General features: G+C 41.0%; 1 protein-coding gene across 3 annotated transcripts in view; it reads right to left on the minus strand.

The window, feature by feature from the left end:
- KIAA1210 overlaps window positions 1-23,746 on the minus strand; it is a 178,295-nt gene that overhangs the window by 89,316 nt on the left and 65,233 nt on the right. For all 3 annotated transcript variants that reach the window (XM_082263498.1, XM_082263499.1, XM_082263497.1), the window contains exon 2: window positions 11,816-11,892. In XM_082263498.1, coding sequence (XP_082119624.1) covers window positions 11,816-11,882 — 67 coding nt within the window. In that variant the 5' untranslated portion in view covers window positions 11,883-11,892. The remainder of the gene's footprint in view (window positions 1-11,815; window positions 11,893-23,746) is intronic.

Genomic DNA, 23,746 nt, shown 5'->3' on the forward strand with positions numbered 1-23,746 from the left:
TGAAGTGCAAGGAACCATGCACACTAGGAGCAGTGAAAACGGCAGAACCTCTGGCAGAAAAAGTGGTATAAAGAAAATGTTCATATGGCACAAGCGTTTAGGTGAGTTTATGGTCATTTGCTTTTAGAATTGTTTTTTTCCCCCTCAAGCATTCCCCTCTGCTAATTTTTCAATATAATCAATGTACACTTTACACGGGTATGAGCATTTAGCGTTCTTTCTGCCCAAAAACCTCCTCTCAAAAAACACTCAATGAGTTTTTTCCCTGCCTCTAGAACTTTTATTAATAAAATACCTCTAATCATCCTTATGTCCACAGACACATAGGATAAAATTAGGCTGCTTCTACAGGCAGGAGAAAAAAAAGCGCAAAACTCCTGGCAAAAAAAAAACCACACTGGTGGCTACACTCACTCCTCCACTTTATCCAAGGAGGAAAAATACAGCCACCCTTGCACAGAAGCGCTGTCACCCTGTGGAGAGGGTCATTTTAGGTTAACTGGTAGATTTAGATGGATTTTATACAAGGGACTAAAAATAAAAGCAAACTCCGTTTAAGCAGTTACAGAATCATTTTGTCCTTTGAGGGAAAACTATTTAAATAAATAAAAGCTGACCATTGCAAGTAATACTGTCAGTGTGAAATAGTTTATCTCAATCCTGCTTTGTTCAGGCACTTTTGTGTGAACACGGTCTCCCAAAATTCCCCCCAAATTGTCCCTGTGTCACATGGGTCTCTGGCTATTTCCACTCACATTACGCAGGCATGCTCCACTGTCATCACCATCAGGAAATCTGTCCTGGGACATGCAATTCAGCCATCTTTGGGGAGTTTTGCACATGAGTGCGCATTTAAAAAAAACAGAATCTGGAGCAGCTTTTCTTGGCAACCAATCAGCTTCTAGAGTTCATTTTCTAAGCCTAACCGAAAAAGCTGAATCTAGAAGCCAATTGGTTTCTATGCACAGCTGCTCCAGATTCTGTCTGCTCCAGTTGAAGTAAATCCCCCCCCCCCTCCCGAGCTTTAGCGAACTAGATGTCATTCAGTTACATGTATTTTAACATAACCAGTTTCCCTAGTTTTCCAAACTACAGTTGACTTTAAAGAGAATCCCTGATTCAGCATTTACAGGTGATGAAAAGTCATTTTGACCCCCCTTTACTTGATCTACTGCAATCTGTTTGGCAGACCAGTCCTGTTTTTTGTTTGGGACAGTTTCATTTGGCAACAATACATAAGAAAATGAAAAATAGCACTTTGCTTGGGAAAAACACACAAATTTGAAAGCCAGATGTGGTCTTTGAGGCAATCTTGTAAACGGCCTGCTTCTAAGTACAGGGTTTGGTATAAACAAAAAGCAGTTGTATAGTTCAGAGATGACACAGGCTGTCTACACCGGTTCTGTTGGAGCTTCTTCTAAAAGTGTATTGTGCGAGTGCTTATGTGTGGCCAAGAAACCAAGGCCTGGCATCGGTCTAACAGCACCAAAAAAGGTAGCAGATTTAGTAAGTGTTTACAAGAGAGCTGAGAAGATCATCAACTAATAATACATAGAGAAAAAGGTATAAACTAATAAATACATAGTTCTAAGCCATTAAATAATACACAGTCCTTCCCGTCAAGTAATAATACTGGTCCAATTCACCGACCTAACACTCCACAATATCCAAATCTGTATTCTACTAAATCTTAATCTGCTTTTTTCAGTTCGTCATCCATGGTAAACATTGCAAAGGAGGCACTCTTTACGTCTAGAGGAAAAGAGATTTCATCTCCAAATACGGAAGGGTAAGAGCCTTGAAAATTTGGAATAGACTCCCTCCAGAGGTGGTTGTGGCCAGCTCCATAACTTGCATGAACCAATTGAGGACCGCCCCACGCAGATATACTGCCACAGGACGGCCCTCCTAAACGAACTGACGTACCTGTACTGCCAGGTCTGTAAGTGTAGGTGGAAGGCCATGTCTTGGTAGGTTTGCAGTTGTGCCATACGCTTTTCACTTGCGGGTGATGGATTGACCAGTGAAAAAGCCCGTGGTGTACGTGCCCCTGGCGTGGCAGCCCAGGGGTGCCTTAATTCTCACTGGTGAGGGGCAACTCGCCTTGAGTTTTTCGGCACCTTGGTCACTGCACCATACACACCTTTTTCGCACCTGCCTCTTGGGCCAGGCCTTTTGGCTTAGACCAGAGGAATTTTTTATTCCGGCCGAAAGGCCTGCCTTTGTATTTCACATTTGCACCTTTGCACTTCTCCACTTTCCTTCCCCCACCTTTTTGTTTGTGTGTGATTTTCTTTGTTGTGCGTCACTTCACTTTCACCTTTTTTCTTCCTGCACGACAAGTACGGTGTGGGTCTTTGTGCCTGCCTGGAATGTCTTGGGAGGGGGCGGATATGGCCTTCTGGCCCCACCTAGTACTTGGGGAGGGCTGTTTCGGCAGTCCCCCTAGAGAATGGGGTTGGTTTGCCTGGTTTCGGCCAGGCAGACCATTGGAAGTACCTCAGTCCCTGTCAGGAGTCTTGCGCCCCGGGGGATCAAGGTTAAGGTCCAACCTCTTCGGAGGCCAGACCATTTCACACACCCTGTGCAGTTTGTGTTCTTCACGTTTGCGTGTGTGCACTTTTTATGCACCGGGTGCAAGTCTTTTGAGTGCGCATGCGAGATTGGACTGTTTTTTTTTTTGTTTAGTTTTTTATAACCAAACCCTGCAATTAACTGCACCACAACTTTATCCCTGACCCGTCTGGTGTGTTCCTTGGCCTTTGTGATGCTGTTTGTTTACTAAGGTTCTCTAACAAACCTCTTGAGTGCTTCACAGAACAGCTGTGTTTATACGGAGATTAATTTACACACAAGTGGACACCATTTAATAATTAGGTGACTTCTGAAGGCAATTGGTTCCACTAGATTTTAGTTAGGGGTATCAGGGTAAAGGGGGCTGAATACAAATGCATGCCACACTTTTCAAATATTGATTTGTAAAAACATGTGAAAACCATTATTTTCCTTTCACTTCACATATGTGCCAATTTGTGTTGATCTGTCACATAAAATCCCAATAAAATACATTTACGTTTTTGAAACAAGACAAAATGTGAAACATTTTCTGTAAATCACCGCAAAATGATATCGCTCACATTCACTGCATCCCCCCCTTTTTCCATATAAATAGGATAAAATAAAAGAAAGTTAGCCATACAACAGCTATCCTGGTCTTGCCTAATTAATGCAGATGGCCAGGCCAAATTTTACATTTCTCTATCCTTTTAATTCTTGCAGTAAAGCCCCAACCTGTGCTTTTTGTTGCTTGTAAACCTGTTGCTGGCCACAAATATTTTTAATGCATCCCTCTAGCATGTTATTCAAAAGGATTTGTAAAATGTTTAATGTTGCCCTTGAAGCCACATGAAAAGACCTTCCAACTGTACAGTATTTTTAATAATTTTTTTGCATAGGTATACGAGCACGGGAGTACCCAGCTTCACATTCCTTTTAGACAGTATTTTCCTATTATCCCTAAAGTAGTTCTAAAGCCTAAACATTTTTTGCAATTAGGGTAAAAAATATTTTAGGTAATGGTATCAGTCCCACACCCCCTCACTTGATCCAGCTCTGTGCCCGTCTGCAGTGGCTCTTTCCTCTCACTTCCCAGACTCACAGGATTTCCTGAGGGAATGGGAGCCATTGGCTCTTGCTGTTGTCAGCCAAATCCTATAAAAAGGGAGTGGGGGGCGGGGGTGAGCCTAAAGGACACAGGCAACACAGCTTGGGATCGAGCCTGCAGGTATGCCCCAATAGGAAGTGGCTGCCTATGGTGGCACATTAAGAAGAGAAGTCATCAGGAGAGCCAACAGGAGAAGAGGAAGAATTCCATTTCGTAGAACAGGTAAGTAGAAACCGGTTTTCAATATTAAAAAATAAAAAATTATGTTTTCAATCACGTTAATGGCCAGAATTTAACAGGATTTGCCACACCATAGACTTTAGTTAGATTTAGTGATCGAACTATATTTTTATTTTAGTGCCGATACCGATATTTTGGTCATCGGATATCGGCATTTATTTTTTTTCACAGGTACAGTTGTGGAGGGATTTGGGGGTCTAAAAGACCCCAAACCCCTCCTCTGCACTTAAAAGCATTCAAAACAGCCAAGTTTGGCTGTTTTGAATGATGTAATTTTTTTTAAATCTGGCTCCGAATACCCGGAAGTGATGTCATGACATCACTTCCGGGTTTTTACATGGAGACCCGATCAGAGCCGAATGCGGCTTTGATCAGGTCTTCTCTTCGGTGGCCGTGGAGGTAGGATGCCCGGGTCTCCCGGTGGGATGGGAGACCTGCGGAAGGCGGCGGGAGGGGGGGGGGGCACATGTCCCCTCCCCCTCCTTGTAATGACAGCCGAGTGGCTTCTCAGCCGCATCGGTTGTCATTACAAGACAGCCGACCGCCAGCTATGGACGCCGGTACCGGGGTGATGCCTCTAGCTGAAGGCATCACTCCGGTACAGCACTTTCCTGGAATATCGGTAACCTCAGGGGCCGATTCTGATATATCAGGGAAAGTGCATATCGCCCCCCCGATAGATCGGCATTGTCGATAATCGGTCGATCCCTAGTTAGATTTGCTTCCTAGATTAGGTTGAAACAGGATTTGCTGAACCTTTGGCGATTCAAAGCTGGGAAGATTTGCATATTCCTACTGATAACAGATACAGTAGGTTACAGAAAATACAAAACCCCTCTGATTACCCCAAAATTAACAATATCTAATAAATGAATAACTGGTTTAGCCAGCTGCCAAAAAAAATCACTTTCCAGTGCTCCCAAATACCATAAATTATTTTAAGCACTAGCTCCTACAAAATTTTTAATATAAAAAAAGGTGATGAATTTTAAATCCCCGTAATTAAAAACTGGAACAAATATATACATTGAAACTAAAGTCCTCAAATTTTCCACAAAACCTGGAGGCTCACCAAATATTAGGACCCCCTAATTACAAGAAGGTCAAAACACTTTTCTCCAAAGAGATGGGGGTGTCAGGTCTAATGTACACCTCCTTCCCACTCGAATGGATCTTATGTCAGATTTCCACTCCACTTAAGCTGGCCATAGACAAATCGAAATTTAGTCTGTTCAGCAGGGACCGGCGGAGTTTCAATCCATGTATAGCAGGCTAATTACACTGAAGGTGTTCTATCGATCAACTTCAGTACAACCAGCCTGACTTTTTTTTTATCACTGCAGGTGGCTATAAGGTGTCAGCAGAGCTCATAACATGATAGTGGGGAAACCTTCTGCTAGTAGAATAGCGCAATTTTAGGGATTTCCCCATCGACACTGACTGTGTTAATGGGGGAATGTATGGTCAGCCTAACTCTCCTCAATCCTTTGGCTTGGAGCATGTAAGCAAAAAAAAAAAAAAAGAGAAAGATATCTACAAAGTGTAGTACCTCTCACAGCAATAGTCCTAAACCTTGTTGGTATTGTACTCCCTTTTATCATAAATACATTACTTTCAAAATTTCCTTTTAAATCCTTCAAATAGGGGGGTTCACAGTCAAAATAGGCATCCTACATAAATGTCCCTCCACCAATGCACCCGCACCCACACAAGGACCTCTTCAGCTTGCTTCAGATCAGGTGGAACCACAAATATACTTGGGCCAGGAATTAATGACCCTTTTCTCTTACAAAGCGAGTCAAAAAGGCATGTTTTAGAATCACTCCACCATTCCCAGACCCAGCGTTCTTCCCTCTTGACCAATGAAACCACTTCTGCCCTAGTTCGAGAAGTAGGCAAGACTGTTGCTTTTTAAATTCTGTTCCTGGCTTTAGTTCCTATTCACTTAATATGAAAACTATACACTATTATCTATCTACAAAAAAAAAAAACACAACACACCCATAGCGAACTAGCTGGAAAGCTCTAGTCTTTGAAATCTAAAAACGATGTTCTGTTAAAAACAAAAATCCCAAAAATATACCAAAAAAAAAAAAAAAAAAAAACTTAAGCACCCCCCCCCCCCCTTGTTGTCCTCTGCAATCCGCTAATCTCCGGCCACAGTCTAGGTCCCGTGCCACCATCTTGGTCCTCCCCAATCATTGGGAGGTGGCTGCCTCTATGGGTCCTTTCAGTCTACCACCAATGAAATGCACCAGGCCTGTCCATGGTCCACAGTCTCCCAGGATATGGAAAGAGATGGCCAACAGAGAGGCAGCATTCATAACTTGAAAGCTGTACAGGCCAGAAAATGGTCTACTGTTGCTGTTGGATAATATTAATCTTGAGGTTTAATAGAATTCTGAATGAAAATACACTTGTAGATATATGATAAAGGACCTATAGCAGCAGGTCACACTTTATTCTTTCTTATCAGGGCTTACAGTGCCTTGAAAAAGTATTCATACCCCTTTAAATTTTGCACATTTTGTCTTTTAACAACCAAAAACATAAATGTATTTTATTGGGATTTTATGTGATAGACCAATACAAAGTGGCACATAACAAAGTGGCACATAAATGTGAAGTGGAAGGAAAATGATAAATGGTTTTATAACTTAACAAATATCTGAAAAACGTTGCGTGCCTTTGTATTCAGCCCCCCTGAGCCAATACTTTCCAGAACCACTTTTTGCTGCAATTACAGCTGCAAGTCTTTTTGGGTATGTCTCTACCAGCTTTACAATTACACATTAGAATCTTTATCACGGTGAAGCCTAGTGGTGTCTGAAAATACTCATCATATATAACAACTGCACCCTTGTCTTTAAACCAACTGCTTATTAAAAGGTCTGCGTCTATAAATTGCCACTGCATGTATAATTAGTTTATACAATCAGTCATGCAGTCCCTAGACGGCTAATCCTGTAAATAATTCTAGCTTTCAAACAATTTGAATGCAAGAGGAACATCCACTGGAAAGGAGAGCATGTCATCGGTCTTCTCTTCTATTACTCTTATGTATCCATCACAGCACATGTTAAAAATAGCTTTAAAAATACATCTAAACCTTAACACTTAGACCAAATAAATTGTTTTACATGTTCAAGAAAAATGCCGAATTCACAAAGCTTTAAAACGAACTTAAGGAATTTTTTTTCTAGCCATCCGACAGTCTAATAAAATGTAAATATTAGTCACAAAAAAAAAAAAAAAAAAAAAAGAAAGAAAAGAAAGAAAGGGAGGAAGATACTTATTCTGGTGTGTTAGCTTTGTGAATTAAGTCTCATGTTAAAGTAGAACTGGACAAAACTTTTTTTTTTTCACTTTGGATAGCGCAAGAGAGAGTTATAACCCGTTAAATGGTGAAAAAAAAAAAAAAAATCTATGTCCCATTGCCGAGATTTACCTTCACTTCCGGTTGCATAACCAAACAGGAAGTGAGAGAGGAAATACCTGAAAACTATGGGAATTCTTTGGGGACCCCATGTCACCAGAACTAGTGTCCCCATTGGAAGATTACTTTTCTGGGGACAACCCAAAACTTGGGGTTCTCTTACTTTCACTTTCAATGAGAATGGTAAAATAGGACAAATAGAGAGGGTGCATCTCCCTAATGGGGACACAGACAGCAAAAAAACCTGACAGGTAATCTAATCTCTCTCCACTCTATACAAAACCAACAAAAAAAAAAGTTTTGCCTTTATTTAGACTTTAAATATTTAGTCTTTTTCCTGATGATCCAACCAGCAGGGTGTATCCACAGACACTTCCTTTCCTAGGGTGACAAGACTTACTCAATTCAGTTAAAGAATTCTCATATTTAAAATCCAAAGTCCTCTGATTTCCCCCCCCCCCCCCCCCGAGACCTGCAGTAATAACCATGTTCTCCTGCTGTAGGGGTTAATACAGCCATTGGACCGGTCATAGGCACTTGCCAATAGTGAAGACTATGCCCATCCTTTCTGCCCCTCTCCTACATTCATGGAAGGTGTACCAGCAATGAAAAGTACTTTATGCATGGAGGACAGGTGGATGAATGAATGGTCTGCCTCCTCCATTCATAGAGTGATTTCATTGATGGAAGCCGGGAGGTGGGGGGGGGGGGGGGGGTGGAGAGGACGGGTATAGTCAGCAATTGTGGGTATTGGATATTTTGGGCCTATGATAGGTCCAGTGGCTGTATTAACCCCCACAGCACTGTATGATTACTGCTGTGGGGGTATGGGGAGTGGGGTCAGAAGACTTCAGATTTCACTAAGACAGCTGCCAACAGCACAAGGAACATTTCTCTCTGAAGTATGAGCCCTTATGTGTTAAAACAAGCCCACACTGACCACTGACCTCTGTAGCTGCCTGCACTATAAAGTAATTCATTCAATGTTCCCAGCAGAAAAGTTGAAGTCAATAAAGACAGCAGCTGTACTCATGCTGGTACCCTCTCCCAGAGCAGCTGCTCTGATCTTGCTGTGAGATACGTAGGCTAGAAAGCTGCCAAGTCACAAGATTGCCCAATGACTTCAGTGCTTCTACTGTGAAAATACAACAGTGCTTCTACTGTGAAAATACAACTGTATTTTCCAAAAGTACTATAGAAAGTAAGTCAGGTTGGATCAAAAGGCAAGAGCCTGTGACACGTACCAGGGGAGCTGCATGCTGTCAATTTTAATTATGTTATAAATGTTAGCATGATGGTACTGCTTTAAAAAAGCGAGTTAGCGCCCCTTGTGGCTGAAGGCCATACTACACCAGGCCCCACACCTAAAGGAGAACGTCTTTTCACCTGCAAATGGCACCTGTTCCGGCACCGAATACAAAGTCAATTTGAGGGAAATAGTGTTGAACACAGACTTGCTCCCACCAGCTCTTTATACGTGCTACACTTTACTGTTAAGTCCAAAGGCATGGAGGGCAGTTGCTATATACTTTGCAAAACCTAGCACACTTGTGGTCCAGGCCCAGTTCATAAGTAGAATCTGCTTCACAACAGGCCCCACCTTAGGGTCCCTGCTGCTTAGAAGGCTAGACCATACAACCACCAATCAACCCCTCCAACAAGAACCTCTGTTACCAGCCACCACCTCCACCTCTCCAAAACCGTCTGCTTCTCCTTTTTATCTTGTAATTCTTTGGTCACCCAAAAGGTTAACGTGAAGGTTTACACTTCGTTTCCGGTCCCCTTACAATGTAGGATTCCACTCCTACTGTGTTCTCGGTATATCAGACTGGACAATTCACTTAATTAGCAACTTTGTCCACTGAATACAGTTGACATACACAAACAGTTCAACACAAACAGTTTTCCATCAATCACATCACACAATGCAACAGGGTATTCGGTGAACAGCGCTATATTATACGTCTCATACCTTTGGCATATAATAATTCCCAACCAAACAAACTCTTATAGATGTATCAGTTGGAGGGTTACGACAAACCATTTCTGGAAAGGGTTTTTGCAATTATCAGCTTTCATTTATGTAAACCTTTATCTCAAAAGGAACAAAACCGTTTGCTGTAACTGCTTATAAGTTATTAGCTGGAACTTGGCTCTGATTTGTTACTGTATTTAAAGGAGAAGCTCCAATCAAGTTTGTGTTTATTAAAAAAGTCAGCAGCTACAAATAGTGTAGCTGCTGCCTTTAACAAACACACACTCACCTGTCCCAGGATCCAGTGATGGGCTCACCCGAGCTGCTCCTTACCTCGCTCTTTGGTACTCTACGCTGGCATCTCAACAGTGAGCACCTGACTGACAGCTTGCGGCTTTACAGCCGGGTAACCGTTGCACTGTGCACAGTGAATGGTCCTGCAGTCTTCTGGGAAGTGGGAGCGTGTACCTATCAAAACCAGGTACCCGCCACCCCCCAAATAAAAACCTACTATTTGGTGAAGAGGTAGGGAGGAGGAGGAGGCCTTAAAGCAGAACTTTATTTTTTGGGTGGAGCTCCCCACTAAGTTGTTCCCAGCTTATTGCTCTCCACCATGACTGCCCTGACCCCCAGCTCTGCCACCCTCTGGACACTGAACAGTCTTCCTGAGCCTTGTCCGATTACCAGCTATCCAAAGGAGCATTGTGGCCCCTCTGTATTCCTGTGTAAATGCAGTTGCTGAAGCAGTGAAGCAGACATTTCAGTGACAGGAGTTTTATGAAGTTATGTAGAGGAAAGGGTTGCTATGCACAATTAGTATACAGAGGGTTGCTGTGAAATTTGGTGCTGTTGGAGGCTAGGATACAGTTGTGGCTGCTGTATACATTTGCCAGATTGGATAGCCAATGATTGGGCAAAGGGTGGTAACTACCTGGGCATTAGAGGGATAGCGGCTGTACAGAGGCCTCAGCTCTGAAGTTTTAATGTCATATGCAGAAGTCCATGTGCAATCTGCAGCATTGCCATTAGAAATCATGTGCCCCCTACAGCCTACCTGACAGACCGGTGCCCCCCCAATGACCCAATGTGGCCCAGTACATAAAGCCTGCCTGCACCCCCATTCAAGTCCTGGCTGCACACCCTTCAAGTTATACAATGTAAAGTGACATCCATTTTTGTAACCACTCCTGCTTTTTGAGAATACCCACTAGCAGCTGGCAGGCAGCTCTCCAGTTTTCTTCTTGTTCCCTTCAAGCTGCTCACCTTAATAAATTTTCAAATGTTGACAATTGTGTTAAACCTGGCAGTGACTGGACCGACTTCTGCTCTAAGCTGCGGGTCCTGTCCGGGGGATGGGTCGCCAGCCTCCAGGGACTGGATGTGCGTTTTTTTTTTTTATTTATCTGTACTATTTTCTGGGATGTTCTCTGACCTGATGATGTTATTATCTGTACTCCATATTTGCTGGTGTGCTGTATTTCGGTATATATTGTGTATTGCCCTGTTCGCATGTGATTTTTGTAATTTGTATCACTGTGCGTTTTTCTCAAAAAATCTTTCTTTGATTAAAAAAAAAAAAAAAAAAAAAAAAACCTGGCAGTGAAGTCCACCCAATGCAGCTTCCTTTATGGGGCAACAATGCTGTACAGCAGAGTTGCCACTCTCATGTAGGCTGTGCCTACTTGCTGTACAGTGGGAGATAAAAATGTTGCAAGGAGTGTGACTATAAAAATTGTCATTGCTGATTCCTAAACCGGTGACTTGTCAGTCAGCAGCTGGTGACACCTAGACCTGACTACGGCTTTCCAAATAGGCAGAACTGCCTCCATTGTGGAAACCCTCCCACTGTGAGCTACAGTGCCTAGAAGAGGGAACGTAGGAGACACAAATGAAGGAGGATTTCGCTCAATCAGGAAGGCAAAGAACATTTTGTTTATACTGTTAATCTTGAGCATCACATAGTAACTGTATTTTGTACATATTAGGACTGTCATACAGAAGCCTTCAGCTTTACTTTAAACGTAAAACTCCAGCCAGAACATATCAAGTTTGACTCCCTGTAAGAAGAGTGGGAAGTGCTAGAACCCAGGTAGGGCATTTATTACTGGTCATGTTCCTGCATTGTCTGTGTGGCCATTGATATATGAGGAAGAGGATTTTTTTGGTTCATGTAGACACCAACATAATTTAATAAAGTGAAAATAAAAAAAAAAATAAAAAAGTTTTGGCTGAATTTTCACAAAATAAACATTTCTTATCCATCATAAAAAATGTAGTTAAGCATATGCCACAGCATCTCAGGATCATTCTCCTTCCTGATAGCATAATTAACCCAACAGATATAGGACAGATTACAGTGACTGGTTCATCTCTTTAGAAATCACCTGAACATTTTCTGCCTTAATGCAAGATTGGTTTTAAACTTTATATGCCAAGAGAACAATTTAAACACTAAACTTTAGGACAGTCTATAGACTTAACAACCAAAATGTACATTTACCTGAGCAGTCTCCAGGGGTCTCTTCATTCTCAATGGTCTGTGTTCCCTCTGCTGGTTTTGCTGCCATAATTGTGTCACTAAGGAAGAATTCATCATGTTAGAATATTTCTGCACATAAATATGGCCTGTTAAGAAAAAGACTGAGTGCATATAAGGCTTATAATTAGTGAGAATGCTCATCAATGTTCCCCTTCAAACTAAGCACAGACTTCATTTGAATACACTAGGCGATATCCGATTGACAGCACATTGCCCATTCAAGCCATATGTGATGTAGGATTGTGTTCCGGAGCTCAATGCCTGAGCTACCAAATGGTTCAGTTGCTAACATCTGAATTTACATTCAACATTTTTAATGGTAACAATGCTTGTAAAAAAACAACAAATATAGTATAGAAATATTAATAGCGGGGGGGGGGGGGGGGGGGGGGAAGAGTACCGCGCTTTAAAGGTGCTTAATGTAAAGTTACTAAATAAATATATAAATCGTGTGCAAAATACTGCATAAAAGTGCCTAAGTGCTTCTATATATGGTGTGTGGCTTATAACCATATGTGCATCACAACATTATTGATAAATAATAATAAATACTAAAATATTGCTCTTAAATACACAGTAAATAATCTCTAGTAGGTGATAAATTAATAAAATTCTGAATAATAAATTATAGTGCTCTTGAATCCCTGGAAGAAGCTGCGTCGGAACGCGTAGGACAGCCAACCGGAAGTGACGTATCGGCAACCTATTGACCCATGTCGGCTTTGTTATGCTACTGAAAAAGACGGAAACAATGTGAGTGTTATTCTATTTATATTTTAATAAAGTACTGGATATACTTCACTATATTGGCCCATTTATTTCGGAGATTTAAAGGTCCCTTATACATCTCCTGGCATACCGATCCCGAAACAAGGAGGAAATTCGGTTACCAATAGCTGTATCCAAACGCCATAGAGGAGGAAGGAACACATCTCTGAGGCACATATCATAAGGTGTATTATAAAGGGAATGGAGGTGAGCGCTTAGGACACCTAGTGGTCACTTCACGGAAGAGCACCTGCATGCAATTTGGAGAGAAGATTTGTTTGATCACAGTTTATTAATTTTAAGGACACTTTGGCACTTTAATATTTATACCCTTTAATATTTATACCACCCAATTGTGTATTTATTGTGGATTCAAGAGCACTATAATTTATTATTCAGAATTTTATTAATTTATCACCTACTAGAGATTATTTACTGTGTATTTAAGAGCAATATTTTAGTATTTATTATTATTTATCAATAATGTTGTGATGCACATATGGTTATAAGCCACACACCATATATAGAAGCACTTAGGCACGTTTATACAGTATTTTGCACACGATTTATATATTTATTTAGTAACTTTACATTAAGCACCTTTAAAGCGCGGTACTCCCCCCCTGCTATTTGTATCTGAATTGTGAAGGTTACCAATAATAGTACCTGCAGCATTAAAGGAGATAATTAGTTGCAACATAAGGACAGCGCGAGAATTACACAAACCCCCTTTGAGTATAGAAATATTGTTTATACAAAAGCAAACAATATTACATACAATTTACAGTCTAAAAAAACTCACATATTTAAATGTGTTTTGGTGTTTGAGGGCATTCCATATTGCATTTATGCAACAACTGCTCAGGCTGTTTAAAGTGAATCTGTGGCCAGGCCATGTTATTCAATAATTAACATATTCAATTATTAACATATCGTTAGCGAGCAGTAATAGTGCTTTAAAGCAAGTTCTTACTGACCTCTCTAGCTGCAAGCACCAAGAAGCATTTTATCCTCATGTTCACAAGAGAAGCACTGGAGAGATTCAAGTTATTCTCGCAGGCAGCCAAGCTACTTATGCTGTGAATTGGAAACTGAATGGTCTCACAGTACCTAGAGGTCCGGTCAGTGCGGACTGAATGCCCATTATCCTGGCCTCCAGGATTTACAACCCTTTTAAAAGTGTGCTGGTCCCAACAAGGTGTTTGCCACCTCAAGGACTTTTTAATTTACATTTTTGCTAACCACTGGGAGTATAGATATTGCTTTACTTCTGGTACTGCAATGCTGGAACTTTGGCTGTGCAATCCTACAGCTGCAGAGTTGCTTGAAGCCACTTTGCCTGGCCCTGCTCTCCTTTTGCCCAATCACACGTTGCGTTCGATTATGTGAACTTATTCACTAAAATGCAAAGGGGAGTCATTACTGAAACTGGAGCAGACAGAAGCTGTGCATAGTAACCAATTGGAATCTAGCCATAGCTTAAGTTTTGAAAATGAAAGCCTAGATGCAAGTTGTTGCTATGTGCAGCTGCTGCAGAATCTGTCAGCTCCAGTCTTCATAAACTCCCCATATAGTATTATGTGATTGGACAGTGGAGGGAAGGGGCAAGCAGTTCGGCTGCTGTGTAGCGAAGCATATGTCTAGTGTCCAAGCGCCAGGAGGCTGGCTACAGTAAGAATGTAAATTGTAAATAAACCTAGTTAACTTGAAGGCTCCCCTTTATAAAACAAATAAATAATAGTGCACATTTTGCAGGAAAATGTGCATTTATTAATTTTACAGGAGCCTGTCAAGCATTGTACCCACGATCCATGTTAGCTGCACTTTCCCATTGACCGTGATTTTGGTTCTGCGTGCAGGACTTTTGGAAGTCTATGGGAAAGCACAGCCAGCCCGCTTGAAAACCACAAGTACACGGTCCTGCGGCCAAAGCGCAGCAGATCAGTGTCAAGCTGCCCTAAAGAATACACAAAAAAGACTTGCAAGTAAACAGTTTTTTCTTTTAACATAAAAGATATTTTTTTTAAACCTAGTTCTAATCCTAAAAATATTATTTAAAAGTTAAGGCATTGAAAGAAAAACTTGAAACAAGCTGTATGTAATCAGAACCTTTGCAAAGGTTTGTGTGACTTCTCTATAGACCTAAATAGTACTGAATACAAACCCCATTGACAGAGAGGAGTGTAGTACATAATCACAAATGAGCACTAAAAGTTAAGAAATCCCTAGCCTTTCCAGGGAAATATTGTAACCGGCTTCAAGAGTCTGAAGTATTCCAACAATATACGTTTCCTAGTCTGAACTAGACAATATTTTTGGAAAATGACCCTGTGAGTAGTCAGGCCAAGGAAAACGTTCAGCCTAGTTTGGCCAGTTTCAAACTATGGAGGAGCAAATATCAAGAAATAGATTTAGCAGACTGACACTTGAGCTGGCAATGCCGGTGATCCGTTTATTTATATCTGCGCGAGACAATACGCATCGCTTGTGAAATTAAGAGTCAAAACAAGGAGGAAACCATCACGTGTTTGTTTTGACAAGCGACATTTTAGAGTTCCATAAAAGAAAACTACCACAAATAATCCTCACACAAAATCCCAGTTCATGTTGGGTCAGTGCACAAATGTCTGCATTGTGTTTTTCACAACTCTTGGAAATCTCCCTTCTGAATTTCTGCTTTAAAAAACATAAGAAATAAGAAGTTTCTTGTTAAAGACCAGGAACTAATTTTTGGAAGAAAAAAAAAAAAAAAAAAAAAAAAAAAAAAAGTACCTTCTATTTTGGGGTAACAGACGTATTGTGAGATAGGGTTTCTTTTGTATGATATGGTTATTTTGCCAAATTTTACAGAATGTAAAATAAATCCATCAGGGTAAACAATTCACCAGTGAACCTACAAAGTAAAATCAGGCTGTACAAATAGATTGAGGAGGCTCATTTCTAGGTTGGTAGGGGAATTATTCAAGTGTAAAGTGCAGTATTTACTATCATTTTTGAAACAGGACTATTCCAGCTAGTCTCAACAAGGGTTCTGTGGAGGATGCTAGGATTTCCTTGAGCTCTGGCTGATTGACCTCCTATTTAAATGGTACCTTCATAGTTTCAGAGCCAACACCACTTGGTAAAGCCAGGAGAACAACACAAATTACGTTTTTAGATGTATGCAAGGATGGAATCTTGAGAAAAGAAACAAAGGAACTGCGCTCTTACATCATAAAATACATATCACCATAGTGAATAAAGAAAAAGTGAATAGACAAATACACCTTAAATTTAAATGATAGAAAATACATAAAAACTGTGAAGTCCATATATAATCTCACACGTGAATAAAGTCCCAAGTATAGGAAAGGTTCCTCTCCACCAGAATGCAGAAACACTATACACTCACCAGACTTAATTGACCCCTATTACAGGGAGTCAAATTGCGCATATGGGAAAATCCAAGATATCATTCATGGAGGTCATAAGAATGAATTCAAACCGCTGCTGTCATCCATTCAATATGTATATAAATAGCGTATTCAAAGCTCCAGTGTTGCCATATAGAAAGGGAGAGGAAGTAACACTCTCATGGTGCAGTATTTCAAATCATTTATTTAAAAAAGAAGGTTGTATTGCACTTACATCAAAGACGACAGGGATTAGCATCGGAAAACCCCAGGGTGGGTGGAGTTTGAGATAAGTCATTCCCGGTCAGCTGGAACGCATCTTGGATTTTTTCCATATTTGCAATTTGACTCTCTGTAATAGGGGTCAATTAAGTCTGGTGAGTGTATAGTGCATCTGCATACTGGTGGGAGAGGAACCTTTCCCATACTCATTGCAGACGTGATTCACGTGTGGGATTACATCATTTTATGATAGATAGATATATAGATAGATAGATAGATAGATAGATAGATAGATAGATAGATAGAAGTGCGCAGTGCCTTTGCTTTTCACAGTACAGGCTTTTTTTACACTTTACAACACACAGCTCCTTATTGTAGTTTATTTGTTTTTTGTTTATTGAATTGTGCGGGTTTAGAACCTATTGGGTTCCTATATTTTTACATTTTTTTTTTTTTTTTTTTTAAAAACGGTGGCATCCTGACCAGCGCTGTAAGGGCTGCATTCTTCTTACTGTATCCCAATATGAGGGTCATTTTTCCTCATAGACCCCTGTTGAATTGGTTTTAGTAAGTGTTCCGCAAAACTTGAAACCTATTTTAGGGGGTTCCTCAGGTGTAAAGGTTGAGAAAGGCTGGACTACATATTTTTTACTGAAAAAAAGGTGCCTTGGCGAATATGTCATCAATGTGCTGTAGACAGAAGGAATTAAATTTCTTTCTTCCTCCCCAATGATCAGACTGCAACACTGTAGCTTTGAAGCAAATTAAAAAAAGACAAGCGACTGCAGCAGGGGATAATCTGTGTAGACAAATTGTGAAGGCAAGAACTTCACAGGCACCAGGACTTTCATAACTAGGTCCTCTGAACCAACATTTTAGTGCTTACCCTGGATGATGCCTGCATTAAGATGGTACAAAAGGTTCACGAGTCATTTGCCATGCTGCTGAGAAAATCAATTTGGTACAGTGCCCTTAAAGTTGACCAATAATGAAACTTATTATAGTCATGTTAATAGCCTTGCTGAAATGGATAGCATGGCTAAATGCCTTTTTTTTCTAGGAAATTCAAGAATTTAAAACTTGTGTAAAGACAAAACCCTAACCAAAAGTTTTGAAAGAGCAGGGAATGGTTAGGACCCACATCTGTTTTTTTTTTTTCCCTTGGCCATGTCCGGTCATGGAGCCTTCCCTCCTGTTGCGCTCAACAGGCAGAATTTCCACCAAACCCAACCCATTCACCTAAATGGGGTCTTGCTGCAACCACACGTGCTTACGGCAAGTGGACTGGGTTTTAAGGGGTTAAAACAGGCAATAAGACGGCAGCATAACACTTCTGGTCTGCCTGTCGAAGTGCCTTCTGAAGAATGATCCCCCATCGATCACTTCAGAAGGCTAATGCGAATGTAAACTAGCACTTAGTATTTCCAAAGTGTGTATACTTTGTCATCCAAAGAATCCCTTACCCGAAAATGGACGCCAAAATATCAGCTAATGTTACAAATTAAAAAAAAAAAAATCAATTTCACTCATCTGTAAATTATACTACCCTCCCCCTACCTCCTTTTTTTATACATTTGTTTATGAGTAATATATGTTCCTCATTTATAGCAGAGGCTTGCAGTATTTTAAACAAATGTTTTTCATCCACCTCTGTGTGCTAGTAGTAATGCAGACCATCTGGTTGGAGTGAATTGTTTTTTTTGAAAATGTAACAGGAGGAAATGCCTTTGGTGCATGGGGTCACATTCAGCCAGTAATTACATAGAAAAAAAAAAGAAAGACAAACATTATGACCAGCAGCTATTTTACATACCAGTCAAAAAAGGTGGTCTTGAAACATTGACTCCGCTACAAGATCTCTAGAGTTTTAGAACAAATAATACTAGAAAGTAACAATGGAAATGGGAAGGGGCAACTTATTTAAAAAGCACACAAAGACCTTGCAGATGACTTGACAAAAGAGACGATTGTTTTATAAAAGCAACAAGTAAAGGGATTCAAACATTCTTTGTTTTTAGCTTTGTTGTTCGTCACATTACGAGTTTTATTATTTTCTTAAGGCATTTGAAAAACTGAGCAGTCTCCTAAAATGTGGCAATATAATACCGGCATGCTGATTACAGTTAAAAAATAAAAACAAATTAAAAAAGGGGAATTGTTTTTTTTTGGAAAAAAATAAAAAATAAAAAAATGGAGACCTCTGTTCCTAACCAATCTATCTGCTTAGGGTGGACAGTGGCATAGTGTGTGAAAACTAGTCGGGAAGGCATGGCGGCTCAGCGGTTCGCGTCCCTTTGTCACACAGGGAACCTGGTTCAGTTCCAACATAAGGCATGTACGTACGCTTGTGTTTGCATGGCTTTTCTGCTACAACTTGCACAGCTCAAAACACATGATTGGGTTAACCTTCTCACTCAGTATATTGTCCCTAGTATGTGTGAATGTCTATAGGACAATACTAAAAGCTCTCTGAAGTAAATTCCTAAAGGCCAAAACACAAAAGTTATGAAATGTTTCAGTGCCATGTAAATTCACACATTTATCATTGCAGTTCCACTTGTTAAACTTGACCCAACTTTCTGAAAATGCTTACAATGCTGTTAGGGGGCTTGGGTGAAAGATCAAAAGGTCTAGGACATCTCATCTTAGAGACAGAAAAAAAAGAATTGAGGACACAGATTCTTCAATTCCTTTCTCTGCAGCCTCAGCTGCATTGTAGATCAATGAACAGGAGACAGAGGCTCCCAATTGGCTTGCTGCCACGCTGCATGCACATAGGGGGGAATCAGATGTGGGCAGGACAGGGAGGGGGATTGGAGTGGTGGGGTAATTACAAAAGTATGTCCAGTGTCTACGTCTCTGCATCCACCAGCTGAAAGCAGACGAAGAGAGATGCGCAAAAAACACTTTCAGCAGCTGCAGAGAGCCGCACAGGGCATTATTCTCTTATGGCTCCCTGCCCCACTGATCCCTCTGCTTTCTGGTCCGAATTGAATATTAAAATTTAATTAAAAATAGTGTTTTTGGTGCTTCGATGCAGTGAAGATTGGCTTTATGTTTCAATGTTTTTATTGGATTTTTTGTAAGAAAAAGATTTAACAGCGCACACGGAGCCAACATGGCTCAACCATTGTCTTTGAGGGCATTAAATTTCACAGAATACATGAAATACAATGGTGCCAATCAGAAAATTACAATAGCAAAAATGAGAAACCAATAAATCAGTAACAGGAACCGTAAGCTCAGGTTGGGCATCCATGAAGATTGGCTTTAAATCGTCATTGTTCCATTGAAGAAATTGGAAAAAGAACCTAGGAAGGGAATTAGAGCACCTTGGATGGGCCCAAATTTGAAGTACAGCTAAGTCCTGCTTTTGCTACGCATCCATCATCTGTTGTAACCAATTATAAAAAGTACTCCTTTAGTGGTATATGGCACCTAGCCACCAAATTGCATGGTTCCTGGGCGATCCCCAAACTGCTTCCATGGATGCCCAGAGCTAGGCATAATTTTTTCATATGTGATGGGTCTTTCAGATAGACTTGTTACCACAACAGTCTGGGCTAACTTTTACATATCCTTTAAGCACCATGCCCCAAGTGAGGTTCTTCTCAAATCAAAGACAAGGGCATTGTAAAAAAATACCAATTCACACTCATGACCTACAAATGGTCACAAAACTAAAAAGATCTTTGTAAAGATATGTATATTGTGTTAACATTTGATCTTTATCATGCTTAAATACGTTTTGATATTATACAGTAGACAATAGCAACCATTCTACAAGACCCATACACAAACCAATATTGCTCTAATAAGACACCTTCCTTGTCAGCCATTTATTATTCAAAAGACCCATCTTGTTGGACCCAGTCAAGGAAATCCCAAAACTTACATCAATTCCTGCTGAACCAGCCGAGATTTAAACCATCTATGGGTGGCCTTATATTTAAAAAGCTTTCCTGGGTGCACAGTGTGGCAAGTTACATAGGCCTAACAAGGAGATAGGTTAGTCTGAAATGCAGGCACTGCTACTGTGAAACCCAGCTATATAGATAAAACTGAACACCCCTCCTACAAGGTGGGGGGGGGGGGGGACTCAAAAAACTGACAAAACACATTTTTAAACTTCTTGCTTTTGAAGGATACAAGAAGAAAATATGCTCTTTAGTAAACTTGTTAACTGTTTTACAAGATAAAAACACCAGCTTGATGTTCAGAAGACAAGCTTCTAACTACAGGAAACACGAAGGAAGTTTCTGACACAGCAGGCAACCTTCATCCTTGTGGATGCAAGATCAAAAGACCAAGCGCAATGCAGACATTTATCACTTCCCTCCCTGCCACCAGCCCATGTCCATAAAAAGCTCCTGAGAATTTCTGCTGGAACTCGGAGCAACCTCAAATAGAACAGCAAATACTGCAGTGTTTATGCTCCCACATGCTAGTGGATATTTGATTATCACAGCATGCCAGAAGATTCTATGATCTTTTCTGCTAGGAGAAGATTTTAGAGCCCAGATGCAGACAAATCTTTTGGACCCCTCTTTGATGTTCTTCTATGATTGCCCATGCTCTTTTGTTATGGTTCCATTTAACCACTTGCTAACCAGCCAGTAATAATTTTACTTCTGGTCAGCAGCTCCCCTGGACTTAGCGACATGCGAGTAACATTGCACCAAACTTCATTGCACCCCCTGCCTCTTTTGCGGTGTTTATCAGCAGGCTAGAGTTCACAAAAGTTCGTCAGCAGGCTCGCAGCCCATGATTTTGGCTGTGAACCTGCTGATTGCTGTGGCCAACCACAGCACAGATCTGCTCGTGTGTTAGTAAACACAACACAGATCTGTCTTTTTTTTTTTCCTCCCGATTTCACTTACCCTTCAGAGCTGAAATCAGAAGAAAAGCCAGCCAACCTGTAAGTGAGTAAAATCCGCACACATACACTTGTTAGGCACACAGTTAACCCTTTGATTGCCCTCCTGATCACCCCTGTTATCCAGCCAATGTATTATCACTGATCCCTGTATTAGGGTCACTAGCGAAGTCCGAGTCAGTCAGTTAGCATCTCTCCTAGCCAGTGTCTGATTGCCTGCTACATTATCACCGTCACAATATAAGTCACTAATCACCGCCATTACTAGTATAGGATCTGTCCGGGTCCATATCCTTGTCAGTTTTAAAACTTTACAGGTGTCCCCAAAAATGCAGTGTTATCAGGATCAGCACCGATCATTGCCAGCACTTGCAACATGTAGCAAAATACATTTTGGCCTAAATTACTGAAGAGTTTTGATTGATTTTATTGGCTATGTTTTACAACAGATATTAGAATATAGGTGTTTTTGCAACATCTTCAGTCCCCCCCCCCCCCCCCCCATCTATGTAAGGAATTAAAAACCAAGCGGTGATCAGATGGTTGATTAGCCGTTTTAACCACCCCTCCTTCTTCTTTGCAACCACCCACCCACAACTTAAGGAGGGATTATAGTTTTTTTTTTTTTTCTTCAAATTAACAAACATGTTATACTTACCTGCTCTGTGCAGTGGTTTTACACAAAGCAGCCCAGATCCTCTGCTCCTCGGGTCCATCACCGGCACTCCTTGCCCCTCCGCCCAACGGTGCCATTGTCTCAGCCAATGAGGAGGAAGAGTCCTGGACAGCCAAGACTCGTGCAACAATGCTTGATCAAGATGGGGCTCAGGTAAGTATTGGGGGGGGCTGCTGCACACAGGTTTTTTATCTGAATGCATTCAGATAAAAATCCTTCTGTCTTTAGAACCATTTTAACATTCACCTGAAATGTGTCGCACACATGCAATAGGGCACAATACTTTGCGTTGTGTGAAACCTAACATGGTCTGTCAAGTTGACATGCAGACACCTGTCAAACTTGCCCTTTTAAGTCAATAGGGTTGCACTGAAAACACAAACTAAACACTTTACAGTTTATTGCAGTCGTTGCAATATTTTATGTCACACTGTATTTGCACAGCAGTCTTTCAAACGCTATTTTTTTGGAAGAAATACACTTCTAGGAGAAAAAAAAAATGCACACACGCACACAAAACAAAAAAAAGGTAGCCTGAATTTTTGTGAAAGAGGAGATAGATAGCCAACATGTCATGCCCTAAAATTGCGCAAGCTTGTGGAATGGCGACCAACTACGGTACTTAAAAATTTCCATAGGCGACGCTTTAAAAATGTATAATGGTTACCAGTTTAGAGCTACAGAGAAGGTCTAGTGCAAGAGTTATTGCTCTTGGGGTGATAACTCAGGTATGGTGCGAACACAGCTGCAGGCATCAACCCAATACAATCCGTTGAAGCTGAAGGCTGCATATTTGCGTTACGTCGGCGTCTAGGAGTTAAAGTACATTTGCACTTTTCCTTGCTGCCCTTGTGAAGTCCCACAAATATCCGGTCAGTAAATTCCACCTAATGCAGCTTGGTGTGATGGTGTGGCTGCGTTGCTCCTGAATGTAGAGTGGAGTTGCCACTTGTAACGGAACAGGGCACCCCGGACCGGGTACCTCCATTGACAGATGCTCTCTATATGGAGATATTGCTGGCAAATATGAAGTAATCATTCCAAACCATTACTTATCTGTCTTTAGATTCCAGTGACAGTGAATACTGTCACACCACTCACTTAGGCTGTGCCCGTTTCCACTAAGGCTACGTTCACATCTTGCCGTTGCTATTTACAGGCGTCTTTTCCGCGTTTAAGGCGTTTTAAGGTTGACAAGTGACCAATGGAAAAAATAAAAACGCCTGTAATCTGCCCAAAAAGAAGCTCATGTACTTTTTTGAGCGTTGGGCGTTTTGCTTAAAACGTCAAAACGCTCAGATGTGAACAGGGGCCATTGAAATGAATAGGATTTTTCTTGTTGGGCGTTTTTTGAGCTGATCCTAGAGCAGAAAAACGCCCCAAAACGCCTACATGTGAACTTAGAATAACTGTAGGATGAAAAATGTTGCAGGGGGTCACTATCACTGCTGAATCACAAGTTTGTAGCTTGTCACTCAGCATCTGTTGCTTGTATAGAATGTCATAAAGAGCATACATGCTGCATTTATCTGTACTGCATCGCACATCACATCAGCATTGCAGTGTTACAAGGGCACATAAATCACAATGGTTTTCTATGTGCACTAGCAGCGACCTGTGTTTATCCAGCCCGGAAATATGCAGGTCACTGCACATTGTGTTAAAAGCCCTTAAAGTAGTTGAGGGTTTTTTTTAATACTTGCCTAGGTGGATGCAGCATCAGCCCAATGTTGCATCTGTCCCCCGCCAGCTCTATGGTGAGAACAGAGCAATCAAACACCCCTGATTGCTCGGTTCTCAGTGTTCTGTGAGCAGAGAGCTGGTGACTGTCAGTTACCACCAGCTCCCTGCTCTGGTGTTAACATTACGGCCAAATAGCGAAATGACTCAGATCTGTTGTCACCTGCAGTAGAATTACAGGAGGTATTAAACCCCATAACTGAATATTTTGTATTTTA

Source organism: Pelophylax lessonae, assembly GCF_965119305.1.
Source record: "Pelophylax lessonae genome assembly, chromosome: 7".
Classification (NCBI taxonomy): Eukaryota; Metazoa; Chordata; class Amphibia; order Anura; family Ranidae; genus Pelophylax; species Pelophylax lessonae.